At 37.2% G+C, this 19,042-nt stretch overlaps 1 protein-coding gene across 8 annotated transcripts in view; it reads right to left on the minus strand.

Moving 5' to 3' along the window:
- The window catches only part of LOC127443920 (OX-2 membrane glycoprotein-like), a 74,232-nt gene extending 61,757 nt beyond the window's left edge, over window positions 1-12,475 (minus strand). For 2 of the 8 annotated variants that reach the window (XM_051702985.1, XM_051702984.1), the window contains exons 1-3: window positions 7,791-7,931; window positions 5,631-5,963; window positions 4,465-4,794 (exon numbers count right to left, since the gene is read on the minus strand). In XM_051702985.1, the coding sequence (XP_051558945.1) occupies window positions 4,465-4,794; window positions 5,631-5,963; window positions 7,791-7,902 (775 nt within the window). In that variant the 5' untranslated portion in view covers window positions 7,903-7,931. Of the gene's footprint in view, window positions 1-4,464; window positions 4,795-5,630; window positions 5,964-7,790; window positions 7,934-11,007; window positions 11,084-12,365 lie in introns of those variants that run through there. The other 6 variants (XM_051702989.1, XM_051702990.1, XM_051702988.1 and 3 more) reach the window with 5 other exon arrangements.
- Window positions 12,476-19,042: the final 6,567 nt, after the last annotated feature.

Here is a 19,042-nt window from a genome sequence, read left to right on the forward strand (position 1 = left end):
ACCATATCGGTAATCGGTGAAATTTCCCTCTCTAAAATTGGTATCGGTTTCAAAAATCCCATATCGGTCGGGCTCTAATATATATATATATATATGTTTTAAATGATCTTAAAAATCTGAAGGTGTATGCTTAAATGTTTGAAATTAGTTTTGTAGAGAAAAATATAACTGTGCCACCATATTAATTTATTTAATTATAAAACAAAAACATTTTTGAAATTGATGACTTGGACCAAATAATAAAGAAAAGCAGCCAATAAGTGCCAAATATAGATGGGAACTCCTTCAATACTGTTTAAAAAGCATCCCAGGGTGATACCTCAAGAAATTGGTTGAGAAAATGTCAAGAGTACATGTCTGCAAATTCTATGTAAAGAATGACTACTTTGAAGATGCTAAAATATAACAGTTTTGATTTATTTTGGATTTTGTTTAGTCACAACATAATTCCCATAGTTCCATTTATGCTATTCCATAGTTTTGATGACTTTACTATTATTCTAAATGTAAAAAAAAAAAACAAATATGATAATAAAGAATGATTAAGTCTTTCAAAACTTTTGACCGGTAGTGTATATATATATATATATATATATATATATATATATATATATATATATATATATATATATGTGTGTGTGTGTGTGTGTGTGTGTGTGTGTGTGTATATATATATATATATATATATATTAGTTGTGCTCAAAAGTTTGCATACCCTGGCAGAAATTGTGAAATTTTGCCATTGATTTTGAAAATATGACTGATCATGCAAAAAAACTGTCTTTTATTTAAGGATAGTGATCATAAGGTGACACACACACAGGTTTAAGTGGCAATTAAAGGTTAATTTCCCACACTTGTGGCTTTGTAAATTGCAATTAGTGTCTGTGTATAAATAGAGTTTGTTAGCTCTCACGTGGATGCAATGAGCAGGCTAGTTACTGAGCCATGGGGAGCAGAAAAGAACTGTCAAAAGACCTGCGTAACAAGGTAATGGAACTTTATAAAGATGGAAAAGGATATAAAAAGATATCCAAAGCCTTGAAAATGCCAGTCAGTACTGTTCAATCACTTATTAAGAAGTGGAAAATTCAGGGATCTCTTGATACCAAGCCAAGGTCAGGTAGACCAAGAAAGATTTTAGCCACAACTGCCAGAGGAATTGTTCAGGATACAAAGAAAAACCCACAGGTAACCTCAGTAGAAATACAGGCTGCTCTGGAAAAAGACAGTGTGGTTGTTTCAAGGAGCACAATATGACGATACTTGAACAGAAATTAGCTGCATGGTCGAGTTGCCAGAAAGAAGCCTTTACTGCGCCAATGCCACAAAAAAGTCTGGTTACAATATGCCTGACAACACCTTGACACACCTCACAGCTTCTGACACATTATAATTTGGAGTGACAAGACCAAAATAGAGCTTTATTGTCACAACCATAAGCGCTATGTTTGGATAGGGGTCAAAAAGGCCTATAGTGAAAAGAATACCACCCCCACTGTGGGGTGGCTCACATGGTGGTGGCTCACTGATGTTTTGGGGGTGTGTGAGCTCTAAAGGCATGGGGAATCTTGTGAAAATTGATGGCAAGATGAATGCAGCAAGTTATCATAAAATACTGGCAGACAATTTGCATTCTTCTGCACGAAAGCTGCGCATGGGACGCTCTTGGACTTTCCAGCATGACAATGACCCTAAGCACAAGGCCAAGTTGACCCTCCAGTGGTTACAGCAGAAAAAGGTGAAGGTTCTGGAGTGGCCATCACAGTCTCCTGACCTTAATATTATCAAGCCACTCTGGGGAGATCTCAAACGTGTGGTTCATGCAAGATGACCAAAGACTTTGCATGACCTTGAGGCATTTTGCCAAAACGAATGGGCAGCTATACCACCAGTAAGAATCTGGGGCCTCATAGACAACTATTACAAAAGACTGCATGCTGTCATTGATGCTAAAGGCGGCAATACACAGTATTAAGAACTAAGGGTATGCAGAATTTCTTTGTTGCCATGTTTTATGATTGTACCATTCTAAGCTACAGTTGAATAAGAATCCCATAAGAAATAAAAGAAATGTGTTTTGCCTGCTCACTCATGTTTTCTTTAAAAATGGTACATATATTACCAATTCTCCAAGGGTATGCAAACTTTTGAGCACAACTGTATATATATATATATAAACACACACACATACATATCTACACACACACACACACACACATATAAATATATACACATTACACACACACTATTTATATATACATATACATACATATATCCATTTTTTTTACTACAAAATTATAAACGTATGATCTTTGAGACATAGGATTCTATCTGAATTTGTAAATTTATTTCATTAATTTCATTTTATTTTATTTCTTAATTAACTTTAAATGTACAGTTTTTTGTAACAGAGGTGCCACAGTTTTTCTAACGGTCAGTTCAGCAAGGCTCAGGACACGCACCCAAGCAATGCAATATGACATACAGTATGTAACGCAATGTAATGCAATATAGTTAGGTATAATTTTGACAAAAACTTGCCAGCTGTTTTAAGTCCACAAAACAAATGTAAGCGTGCTGATTGAAAGACACTAAAATACGGGACAAATCTCTCTCTCTCTCTCTCACACACACACACACACACACACACACACACACACACACACACACAGGCGTACACAGAGAGAGGGGGGAGATAGGCAGCATATATACTATGAAAACATTGATAAAATGAAGCGCTAGGTTTTAACTGAAACAAACTCTGGTTGGTGATCATAATGAGCCATGTAGCTACAATGACCAATGTTTGCGACAGTACAATATTAGCTAGCTTTTTGTGTTAACTAAAGTGGCTAACCTTTGAGAATGTGTTCTTCTTGAAGTTTCTGCTTCTGAGGGCACAACTAAATGTGAGCGTGAGCACAAATGGCACAGCGGGTGCCATCATGTTTCATGGGACTCTTATCACATTTCAGGGTTTACACGGAAATACATCATCGAATTCTATGATAAGGGTCCGATCGATCATGACACATGGGCAAATGTGAAGCAGATTCTAGTTAAGGTTAAAAGACTGAAGTCATTTTTGAAATATTCACAAGTCCTTTGTGTCGACTCAAGTCTGAAGTCATTTTAGGTCAAGTCTGAAGTCTGTTAAAATGGACTTGAGTGTGACTGGAGTCCGAGTCTCTAACTCGAGTACCCATCGCTGCCTTAACCCATTGAAAGTCTTTGGGATGTGCTGGAGAAGACTTTACAGAGTGGTTCCACTCTCCTGTCAACAATACAAGATCTCACCCAAAAATGTATGCAACTCTGGACGTAAATAAATGTTGTGACGTTGCATAAAGTTGTCCAATGCCACAACGAATGGCTAAAGGTGATCCAACGAAATATTAGAAAATGTGACTTTTTATTTTTTAGCCTGGCTGTGTTATTATGAGCTATAACAGCAAAACATATAGAGATTGACCTGCAATATTCTGTCTAGCTAACAGAGGTTTTTGTAGCAGAGTTTAGAATTGATCACACTGGTTTGTTCTGAGCAGTGCAATGGTTTGTGTTTTTGTGTCATTTGAAGTCAGTGTTTAGTTTTGACAGGAGATATGTTTTTGGGTGAAATATTTGATTTTGAAGTGAAAGTTTGATGTTTGTACAAATTGGTGTTTAGTTTTGAAATTGTGTTTATAGTTTCGAGAAAATGGTGAATTGTTTCATGAAATGTGTCTTTGCAATCGAGAAAAACTGTTAAAAAAATGATGTAATAGATTGACAGACATACTAATAATATTTTATATTCCTAATCATACACCTAGCCCTAAAGCTAACACACATACAAACCTTTTTAGCATTTTTAGATTTTCATTTAGACATTATTTAGAATGTTTACCAAACCATATTTCTCACTGGGACCATTTGTCGATTCCCACAATGTAAGAGATTGTAGGTTTTACTGTCCTTGTAAGGACATTTGGTCCCCACAATAGCATACACATTCTCTTTTACTAACTCTCACTTTCTCCTTTAAAATACACCTACTCACACACATACATTTAACAAACTTTGCATGACCTGAAAGGCAACCCCCAGGGGTGTAAGTTTGGTGTATTGCTGTAAAATACCCAAACAACCCTTATGGAAAAAGCACATGAATTTACCATTTGAACACGTGTTCACACATTGGAAGCACATGTAAAATGTTCTAAATCACATGTGATTTGGTGAAGTACATGAAAAAATAGAAGTAATGGTAAATTTCTATTTTATTATAATTCTGTATGATTATAATTCGATGCTATTGCAAAACGACAGACAGACAGATAGAGATCTTCACATTTATACAGAAATAAATAATTCAAGCCAAACACTTTAGGGACTATTCAAGTACAGTAAATATCAATCATTTTAAAATGAAGCAAATGTGTGTCTGTAAGCTCTGTCATCACTGCCGTTTGGACTTACCATATACAGAGAGACAAGCCGTTGCACTCTTAGTGCCTTCTGGATATATGTGGAACTCGCAGGTGTAACAGCCTTCATCCTCTGTCTGAGCTGGGTCTATGGAGAGCTGGGTTTGGCCAAGGGATGGATTTAGAGTTACCCGACCCTGGAAAGGTTTTTCGATGATGGGTCTGCCATTTTTGGCATAAGAAGCAACAGTGGTGGTGTCCCCTTGTTCAGCTGTTTTTTTCCATAAAACCTGCATGACTCGCTTATTGAGAATGTACTTGCATGAAAGGGAAACAGGCTTTCCACTCACAACAGTTGTATTGCCCATCAGCTCCACCATTGCTGGAAGGAATACAAAAATATGTACTAGTTTACATCCTCTTTAATCATGTAGACATTAGAGGTATTAGTTTACACACACAAAGGGAAATTCTGTAATAATATACTCATCCTAATGCTGTTTCAAATCCCTATAACTTTCTTTCATTCAATGTTAGCCTCAGTCCCCATTAACTTTCACTGTATGGAAAAAGATGCAATGAAAGTGAATGTTGACTGTGGCGAAAATTCTGTCTAACATCTTTTCTGTCCACAGAATAAAGAACGTCTGTTTGGAACATTGTTTGGAACAACATGAGGATACATAACTAAACTCTGTCTTTTCATGATTGAGCGTACTATCCCTTTAAGTTCAGGTAAATATGTGGACTATGTAGGAAATTATATCATAGGTCTATTCCTTTCAGTTTGACCCCAGACTCACTCACGCCTTCGTTTTCTATCACAAACCCAATGAGTTTTCATCTGATAAAGGCTCTTGTGGTTTCTATAATAGTTTGCTGTCAGTTTTTCCAAGTAAGAGAGCTCTGGCAGGAAGGTAAATCAAAACCACTTCCTATTTGGTCAATACATAAAGGATTATTTATAACTCGTCACGGTTTTTCAACAGCCTTGTAAGCATAATGTGATAACCACCAATAACAGCCATTCATCATGAGACTATTTAAGTAGCACAGGCTTACCCAGTAGTATTACCACTATAAAGTTTCCGTAATCTCTTTGGTGAGCAACATAACCTATGACCACTATTTCCTTTTCAAATTCATATGGAGGACCATCTCAGTTCAATAAATGAGTGGACATTTTTAGAAAGTTTAAAAGTTATTGTCCAGCCTCACCCTTTAGTGAGAGACACGTCCTTCCTTTCTGCTGCCCAGAAGGATACACATCAAAAAAACACTGGTAGCAGCCCTCGTTGGCTGGCTCAGCTCTGTTGATGGTGATGATGCTGGTGTGAGCATGTTGACCTGCAGCATGTGATGTGAGCTCAACACCATCCACTTTAGTAATGTGGTCATGTTTATCAGGCTGATAGTACAGTATCGTTTTATTTGTCATGTCAAACCACAGCACCTGTTTTAGAACCTCCCCTGTCTCCATGGTTATATTACAGGCCAGTGTGAAGGGAAGCCCAACCCTCGCCTGCAGATGTGATGGTGCATTTACCTTACCTAGGACATACAGTATATAAACAAACCTCATTAATCGGGAAATGAACTGCATAAGGAAATGCAATGAATCAAAATTGAACCAAAGAACTAATTGACTGTTCTAATAACTGTAGACTGTTCTCATTTTCTAAATATTTAAGTAATGATGTTCAATAAAATATTAGACAGTAACAAGAAATTAGTACATATACAAGAAATGACAGGAAATTAACTCTCTATATGCTCATCTTTACACTGCAAAGATGGCACAGAAGTTGCGTCTAATATGGCATATATACCACGGAAAGGTGCATCTACACAGAAATTTCAACTGCAGAAATAATCTTATGAAATTAATGCTTTAAATGTGAATTTATGAATACAGAAATATTAAAATAAAATTAGACAATTTAAAAGTTTAAGGCTGCACTAATGCTGCATTTAATTTACACGTTTAATAGGGAGTGAAGGGGGTCAGAGCTGGCATATTTTATATTGGTATAAAAGGAATATTCCGGGTTCAATACAAGTGAAGCTCAATCGACAGCATTTTTCTTAAAAAAAAAAAAAAAAAAAGGCTAAAATCGAGGTTACAGTGAGACACTTAAAATGGAAGTGAATGGGGCCAATTTTTGGAAGGTTTAAAGGCAGAAATGTAAAGCTTATAAGTTTATAAAATTCCCTTACAAATGTTTTTCTGTTTAAAATCTTATATTATTTGAGCTGTAAAGTTGTTTAAATTGTAATGTCAACAAACCACAAAACCCTAAAAAGATTATAAAAATTACAATGTCATGACAAAGTTATAAAATCAGATATATCTTTACACAGAAAAGGTTAGTAAGTGATTTTATCACACCAAAATCATGTTAACACACACATTGTTGACATCTTGTTGCTTTACTTTTGAAACAGTGAGTATTTTAAGTTTTACAGATTGGCCCCTTTCACTTCCATTGTAAGTGCCTCACCGTAACCCAGATTTTTGCTTTTTTTAAAGAAAAGGAGGGGCAAGTCAAAATGTATTTTTGTGGTAATCAATTTATTCCAAAAATCCTATCGATTGAGCTTAACTTGTAATGAATCCGAAATATTCCGGGTCAGTCAATCTCAATGGTCTAATACAGGTTGCTTGTCCATTTTTAAATTTCCCAATTTCTTTTTTTTTTTTTTTTTTTAGTGATTACCTCTATATATTGCTATTGCAAAACCACCAGTTTTTTTATTTTTATTTTACTTGGTTTAACCATGACGGCCATCAAATTTTGGTTATACGGCTGTTTACGGAAACCTCAATATCTCGGCTCAGGATGGTCCTAGCTCCTTGAAACAAAAACTGATCTCTAGAGCACATTACAAGGTACATGTACATATTCACATTCTTGTTCCTTACACTTAGAACTTAAATCCTAATTTAATGCTCAAGATTGATCAAAGTTCCACTTTTAAGGTCAGTTTATAATGTGAAGGGTTCGAGTCTCAGTCTTAATTTTTTTTAGATGTTACCTAGATAAGTATAGTGTGCATGCAGAACATTTCAGGTTTGAGACTTCTCTTATTTATTTTTTTATGGGGTGAGAAAGTGCCATGTTTAAAAAATTCCCTTCACTTTCAGGTTGAATATCTCTGGTGGGGGACCAGACAGGAACCTGAAATTTTCACAGAAATAAGTCCTCTATAGTAGCATTATGCTTTTGAGTTTGAGATTCCGCTGGTTACAGAGCTAGGGCTAGTAGAAATCTGGGGAAAGGCCTACTTCATTCATGCATTTTGAGAAATGAACAGATGTAATATAAGCATGTATTATAACATGTACATGTTTTATAAGAAGCTGTGAGATTTCCTCACCCAGTCTCTCTGAAATGTTGTGGGAGCGTCCGGTGACAGTAGTCAATTCGGCAGGTGTCAGTTTTCTGAGAACATCGTTCATGGGAACCCACCCTTTGTCCTCAGTAGACATTTTGAATGATGTTCTTGGTCCAGGTGGGTGGAAGAATTTTACAAAGCGTCACAGTTTTCCACACTGATGTCTTTAACGCACTGAGTTTCTCAGCCAGAGAAACAGAGAATTAATCCCTAGGGAGAACGACAGTGATCATTTCTACTCTGTCAGTCATAACCCACTGCTTAAAGTTGAAATTATCAGGAAGTGTGTAATCTTTGTCTGACTCTTCAAGCATCTGCAGCAAGACCTCTACACCAGGACACTGGTTACACTTGTTGAGCATGCAGTCATAACTGTTTATGTCACAGACTAGAAGTTCCAGCAGGTCCTTGTAGTCCAATTTTAGCTTTACTGACTCAATCATGTTGTTGTGTGCAGACACAGACAGTGTGAGTTCCAGAAGCTCCAGCAGCACACACCATTTTGGCCTCAGTTTGTTTTGGCCCCAAAACAACATTTTGATCTCCCTATCTTTAACTCTGGGTGCTGATTTTTAAACAACATACAGTCATTAAGGTTATTTAAAACTAAACGCTTTTGTTTATGAACTTTTTGAACCCTGTGATAGATCATGCTTCACTGTTGCCAATATCAAAAATAGTAACATTTTAGACCTCATTGACAAACATAAGCTATTGTATGTCAATCATAAACATAATTACTGTTTATTAAACATAATTACATTTTTTATTATTTGTTAGGCATATATTACATCTGTTCATTTCTTAAAAATCACGAATAAAGTAGGCTTTTCCCCAGATTTCTACTAGCCCTAGCTCTATAACCAAACTCTTACATTTTTTTTTACAGCAGAATGCTACTATAGAGGACTTATTTCTGTGAAAATTTCAAGTTCCTATCTGGTCCCCCACCAGAGAGTGCAATTTTTGAACATTTCTCGCCCCCATAAAAAAAATAAGAGAAGTCTCAAACCTGAAATGTTCTGCATTGCCTTACCTAGGAGACTCATTATAAAATCACCCTAAATGTGGAACTTTGAGCAATCTTGAGCATTAAATTAGGACTTAAGTTCTAAGTCTAAGGAACAAGAATGTGCTAAATGTTTATATATGTACATGTATCTTGTAATGTGCCCTAGAGCAGTGTTTCCCAACCACTGTGCCGCGGCACGCTAGTGTGTCATGAAATATTGTCAGGTGAGCTGTGGAAAATTATCAAATTCCACAAAATAAATATATGAAAAAAATAATAATAATTTCAGGGATCCAAACTCCTCACCTTTCTGAGAAATTCACCGTTTTGAAACCATAATCGGTCACTTTTGTGATTGTGAAGACCAATGATTAATGTGCAAAAGTGACTGATATTTATACGCGTTAAGGGTCTTTCACATGACTCGCATCAGTGCTGCAGAATACACTGAAGTCTATGAAGTGACGCCACTTTACACCGAAGTGTTTTTCACACACACGTTTTTGCTTCACCAATAATGTCTTTGAGAGTACTAAGCAACAAGAAATATTTAAAAACTGTCCAAATTTGTGAAGAGACATTGAATGTCTAATAATTTCTTTTAATTAAATATTACCTTATCGTTTACGAATATCAGAGACCCCAGTTATTGAACTAATTTAAATTCACCAAGAAAACACTTAGACCTAAACATAAACGAGTCCTTTTATTACTTTCTGCTATCAAAGCAACTGCAAGCTTTTTCTCTCTCTTCCAAATGCATGTTTTCAATGTTTATTGTGCACACCTCACGCCTCGATTCAACTCATGTGAAATGCACTTTACAATGACGAAAGAACATTATTGAAACTCAAAATTATTATTATTTGTCTATTATTGTGGTCTTTTCTGATAATAGCCATGCTCAGCAGTTTAAATAGGCTACTGTAGGAAAATGATACTGTAGATCTGCTTTGTGTTTATAATTCTTATACTGAAATCAGTAGATTTGTAGCCATGCAAATTTTAATAAAGGAGAAGGTAAGGACGTTATTGAAACTCATTATTATTAGACTATTATTGTTGTCTTTTTGGATGAAAAATAATGCTCAGACTGAAGGAAGACTATAGATCTGCTTTGTTCTTTTAATGCTTAAACACTATAAAGTCTCTTGGTAGATTTCGGTCATGAACGACTCAAAATGATTCACTGACTCACTCATAGCACATAAGACGCTCATTTGTCGCCACCTTGTGACATTTCCAGAAGGGGCCACTGAACTAATCAGTTAATAAAATTGAACAAATTTGTGAAACAGAAGCAAGCCTTACCAAAATACTCTTTATTTTGCAGCTAGTTCTGCATAACTGTAAACTTGAAAAAACTTGAATCACTAAAATAGCTGGAATCAGTGCTTTTAGCTTTTTCTTTAAAATAAATATCCCCAGAAAAAATGTTCGTGGACCAGTGATTGTCTTACCTTTTTCGCCCCTCATGAGTTTGCATCCCTGTAATATGTTGTGGCATTGCAAGAACAAATCTACAAATTAAAAAAGAAGCAAATTTGTTGTTTTTTCATTACCCATTTAGCGCTCTTGCCACCTGTGACCACACACAGCGTAGCCTACCTATGTGAATTGTTTACGGCTATGCAAAAAAAACACGCTACTAAGACGGACAGAAAACATGGACAAGTTCTTGAAAAGGAAAAATATTGACAAAGATTAGCCTATGTGGGATAGTGGTGTGCCGTAGAATTTTTTAGTAGTATAAAGTGTGCCGTGGCAGAAAAAAGGTTTGGAAACAGTGCTCTAGAGATCAGTTTTTGATCAGTTTTTGTTTCAAGGAGCTAGGACCATCCTGAGCCGAGATATTTAGGTTTCCGTAAACAGCTGTATAACCAAAATTTATCATGTGCCATGACACAAAGATAGCCGTCATGGTTAAACCAAATAAAATAAAATAAAAAAACTGGTGGTTTTGCAATACCAATACATAGAGGTAATTCACTCAAAAAAATGCAGCAATGCAGCATTTTGACTTTACACAGGATTTGGTGCAGTCTCGGATCCTGCTCTGAGCAGCTTTAACTCGACTTTGTAAAGATGCCTTAAAAAATCTTAAATATTCAAAACATCCCATCACACAGTGCATTAAATTCTAGACCTCTGATATTTTAAAAATCAGACAGTAAACTGGGCAGGCACCTTGCACTTGACAGAGCAACATCAGTGTCACACAGACCTGCAGAGATAGAGCTGACATAGATCCAAACATCTTGACCTGCAAAAAGATGATTTAACCTTTAAGTCAGCAAAGTAATAAGCCAAACAAACATTCAAGTGAGACGAGGAGTATTTTACAATACAGATTTACAGATTACTGTCAGAATATCTCATGCGTATTTAAGCAGGCTCTACATTTTCCACAATTGCATTACAATGGCTAACCAAGGCAGTACCGCCCCAATGAGTCTATTTAAAATGTCTTCTGGGAAGGAACTTTGACGATTCAGTGCACTGTATATGGCATTCTCATTGACAGACAAATTCAGCATTTTTTGATTCTTTGGATATTTCATCCTTATTTTCCAGTTTATTTATGGCATGAAGAAATCTGTTAGCTCTAACCACCTGCATCCTGCCAAGGTTTGTTAAATTTTTGGTGCTTTTACAATAATATGCGTAACACCAAATTCCCACTTTGTTGTCTAGACTAGCATTAACACAAGGGCTTTTTGAGGAAATAACTGCTCTTTGCCCTTTATGCAAACTCTATCATTAAAATCACTTGTGGCTAAACTCTGCCAGGAAGTCCACAGCAAGTGTGGTGCTAGGGGGCAATTTCTGGGCCATGGCAAATACTTCCAGGCAGCCATACGCCCCTGCTAACCTCAAATGAAAGACCATGGTTAGACCATTTAGTTGCTTTCATTGTCACAAACCTGTAAAAAAAAAAAAAAACTCTATTGACTCTATTTTTAACAATTATTTTAACTTATTTATTTGACCTTAAATGGTAAGCAACTGACACTGAATTGAAATCATAGTAACCAAGCCTTTAATAAACATTACAAACATAACTAAATACATCAGTAGTTAATGTAGATTCAAATATGAATAATTAAAATAGCCTATATAAATCAATGTTTATGTCATTAACTATTTCAGTGTAGGCCTTCATTAACTAATGATCTATTAGGCACTATATATCCTATATAATAACAAGCAATATTGGAACAACACATATGACTCAAGACCCCTGACTTCCTTCACTATAATGGAAAAATAATCACTGAAAGTGCCACAACAATAAATTAAGGGAAGAATGAACAAGCGAATAAGAACAACAAAACAACTTTTAGAACGAATACATGCACAGTTCGTGTGTAATTTAAACGTTGCTGGAGATGCCAATAGCTGGATGTCTACTAGAGGATAGATTTTTACTCTTTGTGGAAAAAATAAATTAAATTATTGTTAACACTTCAGCGTCTCCCTATATAACTTTTATTCACAAACATAAAAAATAAATTAATAAATAAAGTTTTGAAACAGAGACTCACCTTGCAGTGCATGGCTGAGTTTATGACTGCTAGTGTTGGAAAATCCAGCGTCTCATACTTATTTTGGCAAGATTCGGGATCCAAATGGAACTGGAAATGGGGAAGTTGGACCAGCCAATCGTGGGAAGCATAGCAATCAGTGTTTCGAAAGGCTTCAGTGACGTTTACGACTCGGACGTGTGCAATAAACAGAACAAGTAAACAGCGACATCTAGTGATGTAGAGCTGTCTAATTGTTACAATGCATTTAATATAATTTTAGTTAGTTTAGGATAAACTAGTAGTGTTCAATCCAGTTCTGGAGCACAACCAACATGCACATTTAAGGTCTATCTCGTTTGTTATATCTAGTCGGAGCCTTTCCTAATAAGCTCTTTAGTTGAATCAGGTGTGTTACTAACTGTATGGTCCGGTGTAGCCTTAGAGCTCCTTGGGTGTAGCCATATGGCAACAATTTCACTTTGACTGCGTTCCATTCTGAAGGGCTCATCTCATCCCTATGCCCTAGTCCCTTTAAAGGGTTTACCCTCCAGAGCAGGGCCGTAGCACGGTATTCTGGGCCTCCTGACTGTATATTGCTCTTTTGATATACATGATGATTTTGCTGTATATACCTGCGCCTAAACTGTAATCTTTAAACATGAGTTTGCCTCACTATTACAGCTTTTCTCAGATTACAGATTTTATACATTTCTCCAAACTATAGTCAATGCTCTTAAAACAATTCACACAGCCAACAAAACAGACTCTTAATTTTGCAGCACAATTCAGTTTCACTATTAAAGCACTGTATTCTTTTCTGATAATGCATTTATTAAAACCTAACATCAAAAATAAAGATGTGCTTTCTATTACATTAATAACATTTTAAGCTATAGACACTCAACTGTAGCCTATTGAAATAACACATTTATAATAAAAAAAATCCACAATAAAGAATAAAATTTCTCTACATTTCAAGTTGTTGCTGGTCTTCCTCTGGGGGAAAATAAAACATGTGACACTAAAATAATGCAATAAACATTAACTAAACTACATAAAATATAACATAGAACACTCCAATGTACATAACTGATAAAAAATAAAAAATAAACTGATAAAACGATTTAAAAAAAAAAAAAACTATTAACATAAAATATAATGAAATGTGATGGGTCATGCATGCAGGGACTTCTGGAAACACCCTATTATTGTTTTTCACCATCATTTTAACAAAAGTTTACCATAAAAGTTCACATATTCTCTTGTTAAACATAATATCACTTTTCACCATTAATTATACAGTAAAAACATACTTTTTATAATTTTACCATATAAATTAAGCTCAATCGACAGCATTTGTGGCATAATGTTGATTACCACAAAAATTATTTAGACTCGTCTCTCCTTTTCTTTAAAAAAAAAAAGAAAGAAAGAAAAGGAACGATCTAGGTTACACTGAGGCACTTACAATGAAAGTGAATAGGTACAATTTAAGGATTTAAAGGAAGAAATGTGAAGCTTATAATTTTATATATATATATATATATATATATATATATATATATATATATATATATATAAACACATTAATTCTTCTGTTAAACCTAATGTATTATTTGAGCTGTGAAGTTGTTTAGTTGTTAAAATCTGCATTTTTACAGTCGTTTTAGGGTTTTGGGGTTTGTTGGTATTATATCGTCATGGTAACAATGTTGTAAAATGGGCAACAAATTTACACAGAAAAGGTAAGTAATTTTATCACATTAAATTCATGTTAACATGCATATTGTTTATGTCTAGTGCCTTTACTTTTAGTGAGTATTTTAACGTTTATGGATTGGCTTGGAGATCTCAGCTTGGATGAAGGAACATCACCTTCAGCTCAGCCTAACCAAGACAGAACTCCACCACAACCTCACTATTCATCTTTGTTCAACTACACTAACAAAAATCAGGACAGCTCAGAACCTGGGAGTGACAAATGACCACCACTCCCAGGTTCCAGCACTTGTGACCCAGGCAAAACCATAACATGGAGCCTGAGAAAATTTGTCCAATCAAAAACTTCCTAAAAACGAAAACACACCTTGGCTGTGGTGGCTGTGTTCTCACCTGCGCTGATGATGCCTTCGCAGGGCACTTCAAAGGGAGCACAATCCATACTGTAGGGTCGTTCCAAACAGAATTTCCAAAAATAATCACTTAAAAGGGTTAGCCGTGTAGCGGAATTTAATATGGTGATGGACATCGGTAAAAACCGACCTGCCTTTTGAGACCGAAAAACCAAAGTTTGCTCAAACCAAACTCAAACTTACATTGAAACCAGCTTTGTGAGACATGCCTCTGTACTTTATTCAGGCTGATCTCATGAACATTACATGACAGTGGCAACATTTTTGCAGAATGATATTACGTGCTTCATTACACGTTTCGCTGCAGTTGTCTAGTGAAATGTCCAGTGGAGGGTGCTAAAAGCGAGTGGAATGGTGTCGTAATCAGACGAGGTCTTTAAGGCCAATATTAGATGGAGGTTTTAATGAGTAAAACGTACCTCCCTAACCTAAAACTTAAACATAAACCTAACCAGAAGTGCTCTAAAAAAGCAAATGAGAGGTAAACAAAACAGACATCCTCACCCTTTACCAACGCCTAAACCTAACCGATAGTGTCATAAACACAAATGAGAGGTAAACAAAACAGACACCCTTATCCTAAACCAATGCCTAAACCTAACCAATAGTGTTGAAAATGTAACATGAAAAGCAAATTTTCTGAAGCATCCACGTCATTTTGTGTTTCTTCCATGACACTTTCAGCTCACATGTCAGCATGCGTCCTTAACTGGTCTCAAGCCTTGGTCTTCTGAGTTCACTGTCCAACACTCTATCAAGTGAGCTAACGTGAAAGCTATTCTCATTGGAATTCGTGTGTAAATGTAGGTGGTTCTGTATTACAAGCGTTAAATTGTATTATTTTTCAAATTCATTAAAGTAAAAGTGTTTCAATATAATAACATAGCAGTGTGTGAGTAACTGAGTGAAACATAAGTGCATATGAAGTCATAACCCACCATTGTACTCTGGATTTGTGTTAAAGTAAATAAAACGCAGAGTTGTTGTAGCGCCTCTAGTGTTAATTTTACCAGGAAACTGCAGCGAAACATGGAACACGGCACATAAATGTCAATTTGCTAAAATTGAGAAATTCATTCTATGAGACTAGGTTGACTTTATTTCAATAAAGTATCATTTCAATAGTCCATGCCCTTTTGCTAAGGTGCCACTCTAACGGAGCAGTGGCATAGCCACGGGTGTTCCAGGGTGTGCAAGTGCCACACAAAATGATCAATATTATGCTGAAACTTTGATGCATCGATTACGGAATTTAATAATTAATTATAATGACTATAATATTACACATCTCAGATTACATGCTCACTCTCGCATCAGATTCGGGCCACGTGACTGAGGAAACTAACGTGCATTTTGAATTAAGCTGAGTTCAGATGTCTGCCTCATTGTTTATAATTGTCTATATAAGCTAAATAAGTTAATTGCTGTTCTTTTCTTCCCTAATTACAATATATTATGCATATGTGGAATATTTTGGAGAATACACTTGGAAAGTTAGGCGATACTGTACTCACGATCATTATTTATCAATAACGTGTTCCATTCCATTACGTTTTTAATTCTGTGAGCCTGCTTTGTCGAAAGTTCAGACTTATCTAACTGATTACATTTCTGTTTCAATTATTGGTTCAGTAAATGTACCTGTGATAATCAGCAGCACCCCACCCCAATATAATTTGTTAGATAATATGCATTAAAGGTGCAGTCAGTAACTTTTTGTCTTTGTGTCAACTTGGACTTACACTGACACCTAGCGGCTTAGATGCAGCATCATTTAAAATCAATAGTTTTCAGTTTCAGATGCCATCCTATAAATTTAGTATTCACAGTCAGCCATGATTACTTTAATCAGTGAGTGAAAGTGTCAAATAACAGGATGGTTACAGAGATTAAGCAAGTAGTATTCAGCTGGTCATGTTATTCTAAAATGGCAACCCCCATGTGCAGACCCTCTTAATATAGAATAAAACAGCTTTTATAAGGTTACTGATATGATTGGAGTCTTCATTTTAATGTGAGTGGTCATGATTTTCTACATATATTGCAAAATTACAATTCATGTCCTTTATAGTTAAACCTTTTTAATGAGGAAACAAAAAAGTGCACCTTTAATAAATTATATATGTCGTTGTAACAAAGGTTCTTTGTTGGGCAAATAAAGGAGGAAGCAGTTTCCACAATCCACATGAGTCAGATTTTAATTATCAATAACAGAAAACACTTTTCAGCTTACACACAACAAAAGGGTTGGCTTCTCAGCATGTACAAATAAAGGTCCGCTTTTCAACATACATAAAACACTCAGGTATCAGACATGCAGTCTCTCATGTGCCCCTCTCCCACTCTCTGTGCACGGGGCTGTTTTTATCTCCCCCGTCTCACACTGCAAACACAGAAACGGTAATTACCAACACCCCCCACCCACCTTTCTGGAGAGGAAGTGCACGACAGCCATCTGCGCCCCCAGTCTGTGGACCACCTCAAACTTAAATGGCTGGAGTGCCACATACCAATGGGTGATCCGGGCATTGTCATCCTTTATGCGGTGGAGCCACTGGAGCGGGGCATGGTCCGAACAGAGTGTCAATGCCCATCCCAACAAATAGTAGTGGAGAGTAAGGATTGGCATCATTATCTTGGACTTGATGGCCAAACACTCCTTCGTTATGGTGCTGTACTTCGTCTCTCTCATAGAGAGCTTCCGTCTAAAGTACAGCACCGGGCGATCCTCCCCCTCCACCACCAGTGACAGTACAGCACCCAGCCCCCTGTCTGATGTATCTGTCTGTAAAACAAAAGGGAGAGAGGAATCAGGGGAGTGCAGAAGCGGCCCGCCACATAGTGCAGCTTTTACCTGCGTGAAAGCCTGTTGGCATGGCTCCGTCCACTGGACCGGGTCTGGAGCTCCCTTTTTAGTGAGATCAGTCAGCGGCCTGGGCTCGATAATAGCCAGCCAGCCCCAGGAACTGTCTCACCTCCTTTTTGGTCTTGGGTCTCAGGCAGGTCGCAATCGCTGTGGTTTTATCAATTTGGGGTCGCACCTGCCTATGACCCAAGTGGAACCCCATATACCGTACCTCCACCCACCCAGTTGCATACTTTTTGGGTTTGCTTTTAGCCCCGCTCGTTGCAGCGACCTCAGAACGGCCCCCAGATGCTGCATGTGCTACTGCCAATCATTACTGTAAATAATGATATCATCCAAATAAGCAGCGGCATACGCAGTGTGCGGTCTGAGGACTCTGTCCATAAGATGCTGAAACGTAGCCGGGGCCCCAACAAACTGAATGGAAGGGTCACAAATTGGTGTAACCCAAACTGTGTGGAGAAGACCTTTTTCTCACAGGACATTGGCGTTAAGGGGATCTGCCAATAATCCTTTGTTAAATCCAGTGTCGTATAAAAGCGAGCCGTGCCCAACCGATCGAGCAGTTCATCAACACGAGGCATTGGATACGCGTCAAATTTCGACACCATGTTGACTTTCCTATAATTCACACAGAACCAGACCGAGCCATCGCTTTTAGGCACCAGAACCACCAGGCTGGCCCAATCACTGTGGGATTCTTCTATAACCCCATATTGAGCATGGTCTTTCATTCTTCCCGTAATACCTGTTTTTTGTGTCCGGGTAACCGGTAGGGCTGACTACGTACCACTACCCCTGGGGTTGTCTCGATGTGGTGTTCTATGAGATTAGTGTGGCCGGGGAGAGGAGAGAACACAGAGAGAGACACACCACGAGACTGATGACATCATGGACATCGCTGTCTTCCTCAGCCAGCGGTGATGACGACTCCATAGAAGTGTATCCTTTCTCCTTCCCAGGTTTCGGCACCAGTGTAAGAAAGGTTCGTTGTTGGGCAAATAAAGGAGGAAGCGAAGCCGGTTTCCATGATCCACATATGTCAGATTTTAATTATCAATAATTATCAGTCTCAGGTGAATCTCCTTACCGATTCTTCTCTCCCCAGATGGCCGTTCAACCACACCCTTGCCTCCACAGTCGTGTATATGTGATGCAGATTTTTTAAGTGGTAAAACAGAACTTGAATGCGTGACATGTCGTAGTAACGAATGCCTGATTCGGAAGTGGTCCACTTGAAGACAGCATATGTTAACAGGTCAAAGTAAAATGCGCTGGTCAAGGCAAATCAGGGGGATTTTAAAAGAACAATGCCCGTTGTTGATGGTCTACTCCAGTGTTTCCTAAACGGGTACGCGTACCACTGGGGGTATGTGAGGTGACAATGGGGGTATGCGAATAAAATTCTGAGATTTACTGTTCTTTTAATTTCATCACAGTCTAAAACATTCAAACCCAGTTCATGTATTTCTCACTGGCAAAAATAATTTTGTGTGCCCTCTAGTGTAGAAACACCTAAATGGTTGTCAAAAAGGTCAGATAAATATGCAATGAAATAACCCTATCTTTTGCGGCAAAAAAAAAAAAAGCATCTACTCATGTGGCGTGCGTCACAAAACACACATATATTTTTTTGCCAGTCCAGCACACTGCTAGGTGACGTAGCATAGTGATAGCAAGTAAAATTGATCCTTCAC

The sequence above is a fragment of the Myxocyprinus asiaticus genome, chromosome 7 (assembly GCF_019703515.2).
Source record: "Myxocyprinus asiaticus isolate MX2 ecotype Aquarium Trade chromosome 7, UBuf_Myxa_2, whole genome shotgun sequence".
In the NCBI taxonomy this organism is placed as follows: domain Eukaryota; kingdom Metazoa; phylum Chordata; class Actinopteri; order Cypriniformes; family Catostomidae; genus Myxocyprinus; species Myxocyprinus asiaticus.